Source organism: Brachycentrus maculatus, unplaced genomic scaffold, assembly GCF_059751285.1.
Source record: "Brachycentrus maculatus isolate JH-2025_06_01 unplaced genomic scaffold, ASM5975128v1 h1tg000033l, whole genome shotgun sequence".
NCBI classification, from domain to species: Eukaryota; Metazoa; Arthropoda; class Insecta; order Trichoptera; family Brachycentridae; genus Brachycentrus; species Brachycentrus maculatus.
The window spans coordinates 1,013,831-1,032,475 of NW_028280787.1; the positions used below are offsets into that span (position 1 = coordinate 1,013,831).

Consider the following 18,645-nt stretch of genomic DNA (forward strand, 5'->3'; position numbering starts at 1 on the left):
CAGCCCTCCGCTTCAGGTACCAGTCCAGGGTAATATTGAATAAATATTACAGTGAAAAAATCACTTATATTTATTTGACCCCCCTGGGAATCGAACCCGGGACCTCCAGAACGGTAGCCGAGCGTGCTGACCATTACACTACAGAGGCGGACAAATATCTAGTTAAACACAGCGGGTAAATATCTAGTTAAAAATATGCCACTTTTGCTGGGATATAGTACATTTTCTGGGCATTCCTAAAACATGCACAACTGAAAATTAATGATTTTTGATATATGACGTTGATGAAAGGAGTGAGCGATATAGCAATTATAATAACGCGAAGATATCATCAGGAGGACATGAATTATAAAGAGGTACATACAAATATAATTCAGTTTTTGCACTTAGTAAGAAAATATTTATAAAAACTGCGACTGAAATTCACAAATTGAATTAAAATTTAAGAGTTGATTCAATGTTTTGGCACTGTGAGAGCTTATAATATAAAAAAAAAAGAAAATAAATAATAACATCCATTTAAAATATTGACATGTCCCAAATTCAAATTCATTTTCAAACCCTTATCCGCACCCAATGGTGCATAGGGAACTGCGTCATATAAACGCAGTGTTATCTTGATCGTTTACACATGAAGGAAAGGTGATCAGCCCTCCGCTTCAGGTACCAGTCCAGGGTAATATTGAATAAGTATTACAGTGAAAAAATCACTTATATTTATTTTACCCCCCTTGGGAATCGAACCCGGGACCTCCAGAACGGTAGCCGAGCGTGCTGACCATTACACTACGGAGGTGGACAAATTACCGTTATAAAAATTAAAAATATCACACTGGCATGCTAAGGAGAGAGGGGGTATATACATTCCGAGTGAAAGTGAGAAATTTAGTAATAGATTACAATGTTTCGACAAATTATGACATCTTTAAACACTTGTTTTGTTAAAAACCATGAACATTTTATTGCAATAACAGATATGAAAGAGTTTTAGAGGCCATTGTTGTAGAGCGGGCTCGAACCAAGAAACTCTGACTCAAGAGTCCGCAACACTAACCACGGGACCACAACACATTAGGAAATTGTTTTGACAGAGCTGTTTTGATTAGCTTGTAAATGATATTTTTATGCTAAATTTTTAACAACATTTTGGTTCATTTTACTACAGTTGAATAATGTCACCCAACTTCGAATCTCCGAGATGAAGACTCTCCGATCCATAACCGGAAACACATTGCGAGACCGAGGAAGAAATACTGACATCCGGAGTATGTGTAAGACGGAGGATATCGTGAGGTGGGGACGACAACGAAGGCGATACTGGAAGGAACATATAAACAGAATGCCAGATGACAGACTTCCACGTATCGCCCTTCAAGGAATCCCTGAAGGATGCAGACCCCCAGGCAGACCTCTGAAAAGGTGGAAAGGTAGAAAGAGGTGGAAAGCTGGGAGTCAACATCCCAAGAGCGACAAGCGGAGGCACAAACAGATCCTTAGGATGTGTAGAAAAAGAAGAATAATAATTATAATGTCATTTACCTCTTTTCTGCTTAGCGTACACAGCGAAAAAGTATTTTTTACCATACAAAAAAATATTAATGAATTTGTCAAACGCAGGTGACAATTTTTTAAAAGAAATGTTGAATTTTTTTGACAGAAAAAAATTGATATGGTATAAATGTAAATTTTGAGGATTAAACCCCATATGCATGTCAGATGAGTCAACAAAAGGACCGTTCGTGGAGATGGTCTCATCCTTTTACACGAAACATATGACAGTTGGACCATGTTATGCAGAAACCATCCAATCAACAAATTGGCAAGCTGAGATAATTGCATTTAAATGTTTTCAGATTAAAAAAAAAAAAAAAAAATATATATATATATATATATATATATATATATATATATATATATATATATATATATATATATATATATATATAAAATATCACTATGTTAAATGGTAGAAGTAAGGTTTATTTTAATATTACCATAAAGAACATTGTTTACTGTGCGTCATATTAAAAATTTTTATGTTGTTATAATATTACTTTATTTATTTATTATTTTAGCCCCCCTCCGTGGTGTAATGGTCAGCACGCTCGGCTATCGTTCTGGAGGTCCCAGGTTCAATTCCCAGGAGGGATAAATAAATAAAAGCGATTTTTTCACTCTAATATTTATTCAATACTACCCCGGACTGGTACCTGAAGCGGAGGGCTGATCACCTTTCCTTCATGTGTTAACGATCAAGATAACACTGCGTTTATATGCAGTACCTTATGCACCATTGAGGTGTGGATCCTTATTCACACCCCAATGGTGCATAGGGCACTGCATATAAACCCTTGTTTACAATATAATATTATGTTTGGGTGAAAATAAATATCACTAATATTTATTTTCACGCCTCCTGGGAATCGATCCCGGGACCTCCAGCTCGGTAGCTAAACACGCCAACCATTACACCATGGAGGCAGCATTCATCAGTCAAATTTTGCTAGTTGTGGATTGGATAGTTTTGCCGTAACATGGTCCAGTAGCGACAGACATACGAGGGGTTAAAATAAATTATGATTTTTTTAAAAAACTTGCGAGATTCATATGAATTTCTTAGCCTAGAATATTTCTAAACTTATATTCTAATAATCTCCATGGCATTCTTATTTGTATAATGTATAATTATTTCATTTAAAAATTATCCATTTTTACTGTGCAAAATTGCTCGTAAGAAAAATGGCCTACACTTTTGTTGTTTTTTTTTTTACAATTCTCCGCAAATTAATATTTATTTATTTTTATATTGTGGGTTGAGATCGCAAATTGATTTAGTTATTTTCTAGGTACATTTTATGCATAGTCTAAATTTACATATTGCAGAATTTTTCACAAAAATAATAACCAACCTGTCACACAGAAAAATGTCGCGTCTAAAAAATATAACGCAACACATTCTGATTTTTTTGAAATTCATAAAAATATATATGTATATAATGTTGATTACAGCAAACTCTTTTATCATCTTTTTCTTCTAACCCTTATCTGCACCCAGTCGTGCATAGGGCACTGCATCATATTGAAACAGTGGAATTTTGTTAATTTAAATCAGGTTGTATAATTTTTTTTTTAATTCACAAAAATGTATATATTTTTTATATAATGTTGACTACAGCAACCTGTTTTATCTTCTTCTTCTAACCCTTATCTGCACCCAGTGGTGCATAAGGCACTGCATCATATTGAAACAGTGGAATTTTGTTAATTCAAATCAGGTGATATGTTTTTTTTTTTTTTTTTTTAAATTCACAAAAATGTATATATTTGTATAATGTTGATTACAGCAACCTGTTTTATCTTCTTCTTCTAACCCTTATCTGCACCCAGTGGTGCATAGGGCACTGCATCATATTGAAACAGTGGAATTTTGATTAAACCTGGGCTTCAGGTGATTTAAAATGAATATTAGAAATTGATCACCCTAGGAAATCCAAAGTCTGCTGTAATAAATAATTTTTTTTTTACATATTTTTTCAATTTAAATAATTCGCTATTTCCAACAACAGAAAAATAATCTCATCTTTAAATTCTTATATGATAATCAATAAAATATTTTAAAATTGTTCATGTCAAAATGAAGACGATAAAAAATTATATAGGTAATTTTTTTTCTAAACATAAAATTAAAACTATTATTTATTTACAGTTATTTTCATTTTTAAAATTAAGTTGTAAATTTAAAAAAAAAATTATGTTGAATAATCTCAGTCAAGATTTTGAAAAGATAAAAATAAAATATGTAAAAATTAAAAGAGTTAAAAATTCACAACCATTTATATGTATGTTAAAAAAAAAAATTATATTTTAAGTGTCTAAATTTTTGTTCACAAATGCCAGATCTGCTCCACTTTGCAGTTATTCATACCAAGATTATTATTGTACTCTGAACATAGACGACGAAGTCCGTCAGGTAACCACATTCTAGCGATGAAACGCTTAAAAACTTCTTTTACATACTGTTGGTAGAGAGCGGGAGACGCTTGCAAGCGTTCTATTTGCTTGCTTTAGGTAGAGCATAAGAGACGCCTGCAAACATTGTACAGATGGGAATTGGGTGTTGCGGCTACTTGTGATTAGTATACTGAGGGTCGGGCGGCAGACTGCCAGAGTATAATTAGGGTCCTTTTCCATACTGTTAGTAGAGAGCGGGAGACGCTTGCGAGCGTTCTATTTGCTTACTTTAAGTAGAGCGCGAGAGACGCTTGCAAACATTGTACAGATGGGAATTGGGTGTTGCGGCTACTTGTGATTAGTATACTAAGGGTCGGGTGGCAGACTGCCAGAGTATAATTAGGGTCCTTTTCCATACTGTTGGTAGAGAGCGGGAGACGCTTGCGAGCGTTCTATTTGCTTACTTTAGGTAGAGCGCGAGAGACGCCTGCAAACATTGTACAGATGTGAATTGGGTGTTGCGGCTACTTGTGATTAGCATACTGAGGGTCGGGTGGCAGACTGCCAGAGTATAATTAGGGTCCTTTTCCATACTGTTGGTAGAGAGCGGGCGACGCTTACAAGCGTTCTATTTGCTTACTTTAGGTAGAGCGCGAGAGACGCCTGCAAACATTATATAGATGGGAATTGGGTTTGCGGTTACTTGTGATTAGTATACGACCCTAATAAGTATACAAATTAGGGTCAGGGCTGATGACAAAACCGCCCGACAACAATGTGTTAATCATACCATTTTAATGAGTGGTTTTTTCCCTTGTTACGGTCCTGTTCAACCGAAACTAACCAGTTTAAGTTGACCCGGATGTATTGTATTTTAATGTGACGCTTGCAAACATTGTACAGATAGGCATTGGGTGTTGCGGCTACTTGTGATTAGTATACTGAGGGTCGGGCGGCAGACTGCCAGAGTATAATTATGGTCGGGGTTGATGAACAAGACCGATGACAATGTATTGAATGAACAACCAAGAAACTAATATATCTTCTACAAAATGTGAGATTTAGAGAGGAGATTTATAAGACATATTGTTAATACACTTCAGACGGGAAAGGTATTTCTACCCATTTGGAAGGGTATTTTTACCTTCAGCGCCAGCCTCATTTCAAAGGCAGAAATGATGGAATTATCCAATGTTTTTATATGAATATTATATACCAATCTCTTTGTTAAGGTCTTAACTGTATGTGCAATTATCAAATTCCGTCGCCAGCGGTTCGCAGGCGTAAAAAATACCCGTCCGAAATATATTAATAACAAGGAACAAAAGCATCATGAACAAAATGTGAGCTTAAGAGACAAGATTTGAAAAAAATTATATTATTTTATGTATTAAATGTTAATACAAACACTGATTTTTGGAGTCTACTTAGTTGTATTTTATTTTTTAAAAAAACCTATAAAAATCAATTTTGTGACAATTGTTTCGCCTAGTTATGGCATTTTCAAACGAATGTCAAGAGACATTTGTCACAAAATAAAGTGTGTTTTTAAACAATAAAATACAACTTAGTAGACTCAAAAAATCACTGTTTGATTCAACATTTAATACATAAATTAAAATGGAGTTCTACAAATTAAACGCCAAATCTATAAATTATATTATTGATAAGGCGAAAATTAAATTCACTGAATCATTTGAAGGAACTGATTCTCTTCATATAAAGATGATAAAGATGTGTTCAGATCGTTTACAACCATATTGGAATTGTCTTTGCACAGAGGATGGGTGCTGCTGGAGACTGTTTCGGGATTGGTCCACCCCTGGCAGCTCTGCACGTACGCCAGGGTTCTTCTATAAGCTTCCTGCCGCGCGCCGTTCCTAGCCGGACTCCCCTGAGACTGAGAGATGTCCCAAACCTGCACTTCATCAGCGTGAGCACCCAGTTCTCCTGGATTAGCATCGCAATCGTTGCCAGTTTGCGGGCAAGGAACACGTGTGGCGCCGATATCACCGCCTTCCGCGAATCTCTGCTGATTTTGGTAGACCATCTCGTACTGATTGTAATTTTGATAAACGTTTTGTCGCTGATAATCCCACTGATTCCCGTAATTCTGGGCATAATTCCCTTGTCCCTTTTCGCAGTTGGTTTGCTGCTGGCTTTTGGCATTCGGAGTTTGATGGTTCTGAACGGGATATTGCGGCCTTTGATTCCCGTTCGCAAACGAATTGCACATCTGTTGCGATTGGGACTGAGCGACGCCGCGGCAGTCCTGATAGTGCCGTTCGCACAGCGTCATGTTTGAGTATTGGTGCATGGATTCGTGGTTCGATCTCATGTTGGCGTTGCTTCCGACGCTCTGGTCGATGCTCATGGAGGATGCGGCCGATTTGGGGAGTGCGTTTGTCGAGTTTTGCATTTGGTACTGCATCAGGCGATTGTGCATCGCGAGCTGAGATGCTACAGGCCCGTTTGGATACGGAACATTGCAATTCTGAGGCATTTGGTTGCCATGATTCATGTACTGCTGGGTTTTAGAATTAGATTGGTTGGGTAGCTTCTTGGTTGGTAGTAAGCTCGGAGCGCTCGGTGGACTCATGAGGTTGGTCGGAGGACTCATCACGCTGCCGGGACTCATGACGTTCATGTTTATTTGGGGGCTCATGACGCTTCGAGGTATCTGAGGGCTCATGACATTCATGTTTTGAGGGCTCATGACATTCATGTTTGCCTGAGGGCTCATAACGTTCATATTCATATTGCTCGGTGGACTCATTACATTCATGTTCATATTACTCTGAGGACTCATAACATTCATATTTACATTGTTTTGAGGGCTCATGACGTTCATGTTTATATTATTTTGAGGGCTCATGACGTTCATGTTCATATTGCTTTGAGGGCTCATGACATTCATATTCATATTGCTTTGAGGGCTCATGACATTCATATTCATATTACTTTGAGGGCTCATAACGTTCATGTTCATATTACTTTGAGGGCTCATGACATTCATATTCATATTCCCTTGAGGGCTCATGACATTCATGTTCATATTATTCTGAGGGCTCATAACGTTCATGTTGTTCATCTGCGGGCTCATAGCGTTCATATTCATCTGAGAATTCATGATGTTTTGGTTGATCATCATCGCGTTCTGCTGATTTTGAGACATCATCATGTTTTGATAGGGGTTCATCGCTTTCTGGTGGTTCATCAGCATGTTCTGTCTGTTCATCATGGCTTGGTGGTTGTTCATCATGGCCATTTGCTGCTGCATCATCGGATGCTGCATCTGCATGTTCTGCCCGGCGATCATGTTCTGCATGGCTTGGATGTTGTGGCTCGGAGCGTTGGGGTAGTTGTAGCCATTCGGCAGACCCATCTGCATCAGTCTGCCCTGCGAAGCCATCAGATTCTGTCCGTTTGGACATTTTTGAGCGTTGTTCTGTGGCATCATTTGGTAGCTCTCGCTATTCCCTTTGGCTTCCGCACTTTTTAGCTTTTCCAGAGGATTTAGACCGGAATCACCTAGAGACATGGCTGTTTCTTCCCCGGTTTTATCAGTACCGATAGACATGGCCAGTACATCTTTGACTTTGACTTCTTTGTTGGTTTTTGAATCCTTGGGAGCAGTCGGCAGTGGTTCCTTAAACACACCTTCATCCTTTTTGCTTTCTTTACCTTTCTTATCGTTATTCTTATCCGGATCCTCGTCTTTACCGTCAGTCTTAGTTTCTTTAGCAACGGTGGCTGATTTATCATCTTTTTCAACTGCCTTTTCCTCTTCAGAGTTGACTTTATCCTTTTTCTGCCCTTCTACGTTGGTTTCTTCTTTTTTACTTTCGTTTTCTTTCACTGCTGTTTTGACGGGTGTCGGGATTGCGCTGGCGTTACTCTTGGGATCTTTGTCAAGTTTCTTGGCCGCTGCGTCGTCAGACGGCGGAGGTTCCTGGGGCTCTATGCCAAGAATAGATTGGTTAAGATATTGCATCATCTCGTCGGGTATAACCAATTTGTTCTCGACCATTTCACCTTCGGCCACTTCCTCCAGCTGGACTTCCTGGTTGGGGTGGTGGATCTGTGCCGTGGTGACGACAGTGTTGTTCTTGGTTGGCTGCCCTTTCGATGGACAGCCTGCGTGTTCGGAATCAAGCGGTAGCTGAGAGAGATCGGGTAACGGATCAAAATGGCCCTGAAAGTGACATTGAATAGATTAGCTTCTTAGACATAGGATTAGGAGTGGAGAAATCGGGAAGAATGTGTGGCTGAAACAGGTATAATTAGCAAGTGAATGTCTCTAAGATGGTTTATTCATGTGGAGAGAATGATGAGAGCTGTATGTATACATATCGCTCACTCCTTTCAAGAACGTCATATATCAAAAATCGACAATTTTTAGTAATGCATGTTTTCGGAATGCCCAGAAAATGTACTATATCCCAGCAAAAGCGGCATATTTTTAACATAATATTTACCCGCTACAGGGCAGAAAGTGTTGTTTTTGCATATTGAAGAAAAGGTATTGTTTAAGTATTTTTTTTAATATATTAAATATTTTTCAAATAGAGAAAAAACCTTCAGGGCTTACCTAAAAGGATCTGTTGCACAGTAAAAAGTTCAATACGTGGCTTGATATTTATTTTTAATACATTTCATTTTATTCTTAAACTTTAAAAACGATCTCCTGAAAAATTTAGTTTTTTGATATTTGACGTTGTTGAAAGGAGTGAGCGATATATGGAGGGAAGGAACAAGTCTATATGGCATGTTTGTAGCATATATGGCTAGAAGCTAAGACTTTATGCCAGAGTTAAGAATGGAGAAATCAGGAAAGAATGTGCAGCTAAAACAGGTGTAATAAAAAAATATTAAGAAAAAGTATCTTAGATGGTTTGGCCATGTTTAGAGAATGATCAGAGCAGTATACATATTATCGCTCACTCCTTTCAAGAATGTCATAAATCAAAAAACTAGATTTTTCAGGAGAATGTTTTTAACATTTAAAAATATAACACAATGTATTAAAAATAAATCAAGCCACTTAAGGTTTTTTTTCCACTTGAAAAATATTTAGTACATTGAAAAAACACAATACCTTTACTTCAAAATGCAAAAACAACATTTTCTGCCCTGTAGCGGGTAAATATTAAGTTAAAAATATTCCTCTTTTGCTGGGATATATGTAGTACATTTTCTGGGCATTCCGAAAACATGCACAACTGAAAATTGTCGATTTCTGATTTATGACGTTCTTGAAAGGAGTGAGCGATGTGTGCCTAGAAGCTATGACTGTATGCTAGAGAAAGAATGTGTGGCTAAAAAAGGTAGAATTATAACTGATAAGTAGAATTCAGTAACCGATTGAGGGTTTTGTTTGATCCTTGATTTGATCGCTTATAAAGGTGGTTGGAGGCTGCTGAAATGTAAATATACCTTAGTGTCTTCTTCATTGCTGACATTGGACTGCCCAGAGAGTCTTCGGGCTTCTTCCTTGATCTGATCAGCCGTGAGAAGGGTCCCTTCGGCTCCGTTGGCCAACTCTTGCAGACTCTGAAATCAATCATTCCAACGCATTTAGAACGTCATCATCCTAACCCTTAGCTGTTGGATTAACCTATGCTGAGAATTGATATATCGACTCTGATATACTTTGCCAAAAGCGTGGTCGTTGATATACCGACGATGATACCAGTGTATTTTGGCGAGCTGAGAGGTTATGTCACCAAAATCCACATTTCTAAAATTCCGTTTCGTCAATAATATTCGCAAATAAGCAAATTTAACTAATATAGTATACATATAGAAAACAACAGGTTTTTATAATAATTTTTAATTTTTTTTACTATAAAAACCTATAATAATCTTTTATTTTTTTTACTATAAAAACCTATTGTTTTCCATATGTTTATCAAAGGTGTCCTATCTGGGGCATGTGCTGAGAGGAGACAAGTACGAGCTATTGCACCTAGTGGAGGGTCCACGAGGTGTGGGCAGATGGCATATCTCCTGGCTCCGGAATATACGGGATAGGACGGGGATCAGGACCGTTTAGAGCTGCCCAAGATAAGGACAACTACTCTCAAGTGGACCTGACATGACACGCACAGAAGAAGAAGATCTCATCCCTAAATGGTAGAGTGAACACTTACCTGGGCAAGTAGAGTAGCTGCCGTCAGATGGGATGGAGGAGCTGGAGCGTACACAGCAGAAAGTTGACTAGACCTGTTGAAAAGAAACATGTATTATATTATTGATAAATACAAAGGGTGATAATGTGGCAATGAGGGTAGCCTGGAACGACTGGTTATGATCGGTAGCCTGGAGGGGAAGAGAGGGAGAGGAAGATCCCCACATGATGGACCGATCAAGTTAAGACAGCAGCAGGCACCGCAGTCAAGGGATAACTGGAGAAGAGTCATTGCTTCCACAAGGGTCACAACCCTCAGTGATGAGGAGTAAGACGGAAAGTAAAAAGTCTTCACCGAGTATAAATCCGATCTCCAGACAGCCTTCATACCCTTGAATGCGGCACCCACAAGCTTCAAGGGTTCTTAGCCATCTAGGTTCAAAGCATGAATTACAAGCAATTTTGATGTCTAGTTTCACGGGGTACAAGTTAATAATTATCATCTCAAACTCATACAGACATATAGCTTTACGGATTAGAAGGTACTATGAGACGGAAAAAGAAGTCACCTTCGACTGCTACCCGGAGAGATTGGATCGTAGAAGCTGGCTGGAGAAGCTTGGGTGTGAGAAGTGACGGCTGCACCGGGGCGGAGATTGGAAGACCCCATGGAAGTCTGGCTGCTCTTCCGCGATACGTCTGAAGACCTGGATAGAAAAAAATATAAATACCAATACATGTAAAAAAAAAAGGTGATCAAAACATATTTTAGGTGGCTTCTAGTATGTCTTATGATACATTGTTTTTCTTGGACAAAACAATACGAAATATTGTATTTTTTGGGCAAAACAATACAAAGTATTGTATTTCTTGGACGAAACAATACAAAATATTGTATTTTTTGGACGAAACATTATGAAGTATTGCATTTCATGGTCAAAACAACTCAAAGTATTGTATGTCTTCAACAAAACTACTCAGAGTATTGTATTTCTTGGACAAAACAATATGAAGTATTGTATTCCTATGGGAAGGGTATTTTTACATTCTGCGCCGGCCTCATTTCAAAGGTAGAAAAGCAGGAATTATTTCATATTTTTGTATGAATACTATATACCAATCTCTTTGTTAAGGTCTTAAATATATGTATATAATTATCAATTCCTGTTACCGGCGGCCCGCAGGCATAAAAAACACCCGTCCTTAGTGTGTTAACACATTGAAGACTATTTTTAGAGTTTACATTGCTTCTAAAATTGTGAAATACGGAATACTTAATTAAAAATTATGATTATAATTTATTTTTGATCAAATGTCATATGATTTCTTTGAAAATTTCAATAGAAAATATTGTTTGGTTTAGAAATTGTGTAAATTTTAAGAAAGTGATATATTTTTGCGCTAATTGCGAAAAATATCCGCTATAGGCTAGTCTATTGTTTACAACATTTTGAGTGTGTCCAAATACTTGTTCACAAAATCTGGATTATCTCCAATTACAGGAGTTATTTTCATATTATTTTTGACATCTCATCAAAGATGAAGAAGAATATGGAAGTCTGGGCATTTACGGGGCTGACGACCGTTATAGGCTGGTTTAAGTGATCACTTTACACACGTGTAACATTCACCAATTCTACCCATTATTGACAACCACACTACTCAAATTCTTGGAAGTTCTGTATATATGAACCAATTTAGAAACCTTGTTCTTGAATCACTAGAACTTCACTAGAGACATCTATTGGTGAGATGTAAAGAGTAATTTGAGTAGTGTGGTTGTCAATAATGGGTAGAATTGGTGAATGTTACACGTGTGTAAAGTGATCACTTAAACCAGCCGATGACGGTCGTCAGCCCCGTAAATGCCCAGACTTCCATATTCTTCTTCATCTTTGATGAGATGTCAAAAATAATAATAGTCTATTGTTCGAAGCGCCCGACTACAATGTGTGAAGATGAAATATCTATCGTTCTACTAAGTATCATCATAGGGAACAAATCTCATTTTCAACCCTCCTGAGGATCAAACCTGGGACTTCAGAACAGCAGCCAAGCGTGCTGATCACTGGACCGCAGATCCTGACAGAGCCTTGCACATACCTGGGTCCAAACAGGCTGCTGGACGTAGATATTCCGCTGTCGCGCCTCGGCACTGCTTGTTCCGACGGAATGGCGGTCAGCTCTGTGACGTGGCGGTCTAAATCCGGTCCAGCGATTCTCCGATTCAGCGATCCTGCAAGTCCAGAGAAGTCATAGATTAATAGCAAATCTCTCCCCCTCAACTTCTCACCTGATAGCAGTGACTAGTTATCTTTATTTTCTAAATAGCTGTATGGAACTCCAGAAACAGGAGTGTGAATATATTGGGTTATATGTGTCGCATACTTTCAAAATCCGCCAGATCCTTGTAAGTCAATTTTACAAAAAAATGCAAATTCTCCAGGTAACATTTATGTTTCAAAGATTTGTGTATCATTAGATAAAATATTACAAAATAGAGAATTTTCCCATTTTTTTGGATTTTTTTTTCGAAATTGACGTTGTTCCGACGACTAAGCTCTCTTTAATTTACGTTTAAAGTGGTAAAAACAAATTCTGTTTAAATTTTAAGTATGCAAAGATATAAAGTATGGGTCAGGAGTCGTAATAATCGTCGGGTATGTATGAGGAGATGCATGAATGTAGAAGAGGCAAAGAATGTTTGCAAAGACAGAGTGGTGTGGCGTTCGATTCTCTCTGCCTACCCCTGCGGGAGAAGCGGCGTGATGGTTAGTTAGTTAGTTAGTTAGCAAAGATATTCTCAATAGATGTCACTATGCGTTCAATATATTTGTACATTTTAAATAATTGATTTTCTTTACTAAAAGCCTATTTGAAAAGGCACGTCTAAAGACGTCATTTTTGTATGAGCGGCGCTCCGTTCACAGAAAATTATGCGTCTTAAGACGCTCTTGGCAGTTAACCGGTTGAATGCACTATGTTTTTGTTTGGCAGAATGGTGAAAATAACCAGCTATTGGTTGTATGCCCAGACTTCCATATTCTTCTTCATCTATGTTTGAGATATCAATAAAGCAACCTGCATCGATAATTTGAATGAAATTTACTTACCAGATACTGATCTTGTTGGTCCTACAAATCTTCCACCTCCGGCAACTCCCATTTTGCTCCCAAACCTGAGAACAAAACGTATTTTGAAAATCCACATAAATAAGAATACAAATAGACGGAAAAGCAAAAGCTAAACTGGTTAACCGGATCCACGCGGCTCGCATAACCGTATGTGTTTTCATAAAACATTCCCTGTACGCGGCTGACATAACCGTTTGTGTTTTTACTTTACTCCAAGTTTCGAACCTCAGTTCAACTTGGAGGGATTTTTTCATGGTGTGGAACTTTGGATAAAATAATACATCAATCCTTGGCCTTATGACATCTGTTGAAATATCTGACTAATAATTTGTAACATCACAAGGATAAATAAAACAACAGATCCCTGATTTTTCTTGCGGTCGGTAATTAGTCCACGCCATAATCATGCCCTATATCTGTCTCACTTTCGACGCTACGCATCGCCAGTGGGTAAGAGTGACACACGATGCGTGCTTTGATTTATTTATGTTACGATCTTATTTGTTTATATTACGATATATTTCAAGAATAATGTGACACGAGTGTATTACAGAGTACCAAAAAGGCACAATGAATCCCATTGAACGTTTTTGTTTAGGAAAATAAATCGTTTCTTAACTAAATACATGATAAAAGTAATCATTTAAAAAACGGCGAAATACCGCCGCGCACGGTCGTCTGTTAGGAACAAAGTGAACGCGGTTAAAAGGTTAAACCAGTTTAGCTTTTGGACTGAAGAGGAGCTGAAGAGGACTTCCGAAAATAGGCGAGAATGGTGAAAAAGATGTCATCTGTCGCTACAGACCAATCCGCAGGATTGAGACCAGAGAGAGAGATACATTGTAATGTGATTTGGTCTTCTGTTATGTCGTAGACTGTTATCTTGTGGATTTTCCATCAACTATTCTTGTTGGCACTAGCTTCCCTAAAAAAAAAAACTAACTAACCATCACGCCGCTTCCCCGCAGGGGTAGGTAGAGAGAATAGAGCGCCACACCACTCTGTCCTTGCAAACATTTTTCGCCTCTTCCACGTTCATGCATCTCCTCATACATACCCGCCGATTGTTACGACTCCTAACCTGACCACTTTCAAGTATTTGGCATACCTGATCGTGCCATGTTTTTCTCGGTCTTCCTCTGCTTCTTTTCCCGCTAACATTCGCCTCATAAATTTGTTTTACCGTTCTTTCCTCACTCATTCATTCTACATGTCCAAACCATCTCAACACACCTTTCTTAATTTTATCGATAATGCTTATCTCAGCTTTGCATTCCTTCCTTATTTCACTATTCGTACATCTATCATACATCGTTTTGTTACACATTCTTCTGAGAGATCGCATTTCGACTGCATTCAGTCTACTTTCATCCTTCTTTTGCCAACTCCATGTTTCACTTCCATACATTAGAGTTGGAACCCGGACTCCGTTGTGCACTGCCAGTTTAGCTTCCGCTGATAGGTTTTTATTTGCTATAACTGATTTCAGTGCACCATTCACTTTGTTCCCAGCATGCTCAAACCACCACTGGAACTATGCTCAAAGCACGGAAATCGTAACTCCATTGATCACTGATGTCCTGAAGGATGGGAGACCTTTGAGCGTATTGCAGTCCAAGGAATGTACAGCATCCCAAACAATGCTTACCTATGCGGTGGTCCAGGTCTCTCTCCAATGGCAACCATGGCTCTCAACATCAGCGGCAACTCCCCGATCTCGCCCAAGAGCTCTTCTTGCTCCACCACCTGCAATTGTAACATCATGGAGTGCTGGTCCTAATACTTATATCACTCACTCCTTTCAACAACGTCATATACCAAAAAACTTGATTTTTCAGTAGATCGTTTTTAAAGTTTAAAAATACAATAAAATGTATTAAAAATAGATATCAAGCCACTTATTGAACTTTTTACTGTACAACAGATCTTTTTAGGTAAAACCTGAATGTTTTTTCTCCATTTGAAAAATATTTAGTTTACTAAACAATACCTTTTCTTCAAAATGCAAAAACAACACTTTCTACCCTGTAGCGGGTAAATATTAAGTTAAAAATATGCCGCTTTTGCTGGGATATAGTACATTTTCTGGGCATTCCGAAAACATGCACAACTGAAAATTGACAATTTTTGATATATGACGTTGTTGAAAGGAGTGAGCTATGTGTAGAAATGAAACATGAAAAAGCAGAGTGACTACTTTTGAAATGTAAAGCCAAAAGATCCAATTTTTAGTGATATATCAAATTAACCAATAAAATGTTTATGGTTGGTTGAAAGTTATTGCTTTTCAGCAATAATCTATATACATTTATTCTGTATAAGAAATTTATTAAATATTTTGATTTATATTAGTAATAATTATTGTCCGCCTCCGTAGTGTAATGGTCAGCACGCTCGGCTACCGTTCTGGAGGTCCCGGGTTCGATTCCCAAGGGGGGTAAAATAAATATAAGTGATTTTTTCACTGTCATATTTATTCAATATTACCCTGGACTGGTACCTGAAGCGGAGGGCTGATCACCTTTCCTTCATCTGTAAACGATCAAGATAACACTGCGTTTATATGACGCAGTGCCCTATGCACCATTGGGGTGCGGATAAGGGTTTTATTATTATTATTAATAATTATTAGTATTAATTTATTCAATATTACCCTGGACTGGTACCTGAAGCGGAGGGCTGATCACCTTTCCTTCATGTGTAAAAACGATCAAGATAACACTGCGTTATATGACGCAGTGCCCTATGCACCATTTGGGTGCAGATAAGGGTTTTATTATTATTTATTATTAATAATTATAAGTCTTGGGACGGGTATACATTGAATATTGGTTTATAGGATATGTATTAGCTTATGGGATATATATTGGGTAGGAATGGGATTTATATTTTTATATTTTCTTGAGAAAGGATTTTTGTGTTGGGTTGTGGTCCCGTGGTTAGTGTCGCAGACTCTTGAGTCAGAGTTTCTCGGTTCGAACCCACTCTACCACAATTTGATACCTATTTCTAATAATGAGCCGCTTAGGCTCACAGAAATAGTATGAAATTTAAATATTTTTGTAAATAATAAAAACACAAATAATTCTCTATTTTTTAAAAAAAAAGATATACATATTGGCTTGAGATACAATATATATTGGTTCGGAATAGAATATTTATTGGCTAAGAATGGAATATATATTGGGTTAGGATGAAATGTATATCGGTTTGAATTGGGATAAATATTGACTTAAGACTAACTAACTAACTAACCATCACGCGGCTTCCCCGCAGGGGTAGGCAGAGAGAATAGGGCGCCACACCACTCTGTCCTTTTTCTCGGTCTTCCTCTGCTTCTTTTCCCGCTAACATTCGCCTCATAAATTTGTTTTACCGTTCTTTCCTCACTCATTCGTTCCACATGTCCAAACCATCTCAACACACCTTTCTTAATTTTATCGACAATGCTTATCTCAGCTTGGCATTCCTTCCTTATTTCACTATTCGCACATCTATCATACATCGTTTTGTCGCACATTCTTCTGAGAGATCGCATTTCGACTGCATTTCATTTCGATTGACTTAAGATGCGATATTTATTGGCTTAGGATGGAACACATATTGACTTGGGATGGGATATATGTTGGCTTTGGATGGGATTTATATAAGCTTGAGATACAATATATTTTGGCTTGAGATAGGATATTGGCTTGTTAAAGGGTGAGAGAGAGTGAAAATGACTGTTTTGGGTACAAAATTACATCAGTTGTACCTATGTGGAAATGCCACAGTTGGTAAGGAACACGGTGATCAAAAGGGATAGATCTATAGTATACCTCTCCCTCCATCCGGTAGTATGGTGCACTGGCCTCTTCCACAAAGTGCCCGGCAAGTCCCGGAGAATTGAAGTCCAGATCATCACCACATTGGCGAGAAAGCTGAAAAAAAAACAACATAAATATTACATTTTTGACTTCTCAACACGGATGAAGAAGAATATGGAAGTCTGGACTTTTACAGGGCTTACGATCGTCATAGGTTTGTGAAGAAGTATTTGGACGCACTAAGAGTGTTGTAAACATAATAACTGGTCTAATTATGAGCTACGTATTGTGGAAGAGGTGAAGATTTTTTGCAAAGACTGAATGGTAAGACGTTCTATTCTCTTGGTTAGATAGTTAGTTGTATACTGTCTTCTACTTCTTCTTTGTGTAGGCCTTGTGACCTGTTTTTAAGAGGGATAGATTCCCAGCTGTCGATTCATCTCTTTGGCGGTCTATTTGCGAGTCATCTACCTTGCGGTTGGCCTTGCAGTGCAATGTGGGGGAGTCTGGATGGTTCCATTCTCCTCACATGGGCATATTATTGTCTCCTTTGTTGCCTTCCCCACCTAACGACATGTATAGTGTCATTTTCATAAAATACTACAAGGGCGCTTCAATGGTTCCACATGCCCAGACCAATTCAACACACCTTCCTGATGCATGAATGTGGAAAAGAAGATCGTTTGCAGAGACAGTGGTGTGGCCCGGAGTGATATAGAATAATAATAATAATTTGGATAATTTGTATAGCGTCATTTTCGTAAAATTCTACCTCAAGGGCGCTTATAAAGACACGGATAATAATAATGATAATAATAGGATGATGATGTTAATGATATACAAAAAATAAATGGATTAAAACGTCGTCAATCGGTCTCGGGCCGTCGAGTCTGGAGCGGGGAAAAGATGAGCCGACAAATTAAAACGCCTTCCTCTTGATCCCATGGGCTGGGGAATGGCCAAGGTGTTGGGCAGGACGCCTTCCTGATGGTTAGCGAGTGAGATTTCATACCTGCGTGTGTGGCGACATGGCCTGATCGGACTCCGACTTGACGCTGGCGCTGGACCTGGATGCTCCGGCAGTACCTTCCCAGCGAGGACTCCCTCCTCCCAGCCCGAGGCTTCCACCCTCAGATTCCTCTTCACGACTTCCGCCTACAACAAAAAATCACATAATATAATATCTATTTATTTAAGTGCTGGGAATAAAGTGAATGGAGCATGTTAAATCAAGCACTGTTTTTTTTTAGTCTACTAAGTTGTATTATACTGTTTAAAAAAAAATTGTAACAATTCTTTTGCCTATGGCATTTTCAAACGAAAATTGATTTTTATGTTGTTTTTTTAACAATAAAATACAGTATCAGAGTCAAAAAATCAGTGTTTGATTTAAAATTTCATTAATTTAAACCCTTATCCGCACCCCTATGGTGCATAGGGCACTGCATTATATAAACACAGTGTTATCTTGATTGTTAATACACAAAGGAAAGGTGATCAGCCCTCCGCTTCAGGCACCAGTCCAGGGTAATATTGAATAAATATAAGAGTGAAAAAAATCACTTATATTTATTTGACCCCCCCTAGGAATCGAATCCGGGACCTCCAGGACGGTAGCCGAGAG

General features: G+C 38.2%; 2 protein-coding genes across 2 annotated transcripts in view; one reads left to right on the top strand and one right to left on the bottom strand.

Moving 5' to 3' along the window:
- LOC148312752 (uncharacterized) overlaps positions 1-18,645 on the top strand; it is a 518,102-nt gene that overhangs the window by 111,201 nt on the left and 388,256 nt on the right. The gene's annotated exons all lie outside the window — the stretch shown is intronic.
- LOC148312754 (uncharacterized) overlaps positions 5,489-18,645 on the bottom strand; it is a 143,027-nt gene continuing 129,870 nt past the window's right edge. The window contains exons 12-20 of the mRNA XM_088273713.1: positions 18,034-18,176; positions 17,034-17,135; positions 14,864-14,961; positions 13,195-13,259; positions 12,185-12,317; positions 10,651-10,788; positions 10,104-10,176; positions 9,388-9,504; positions 5,489-8,146 (exon numbers count right to left, since the gene is read on the bottom strand). Coding sequence (XP_088129839.1) covers positions 5,636-8,146; positions 9,388-9,504; positions 10,104-10,176; positions 10,651-10,788; positions 12,185-12,317; positions 13,195-13,259; positions 14,864-14,961; positions 17,034-17,135; positions 18,034-18,176 — 3,380 coding nt within the window. The 3' untranslated portion in view covers positions 5,489-5,635. The remainder of the gene's footprint in view (positions 8,147-9,387; positions 9,505-10,103; positions 10,177-10,650; positions 10,789-12,184; positions 12,318-13,194; positions 13,260-14,863; positions 14,962-17,033; positions 17,136-18,033; positions 18,177-18,645) is intronic.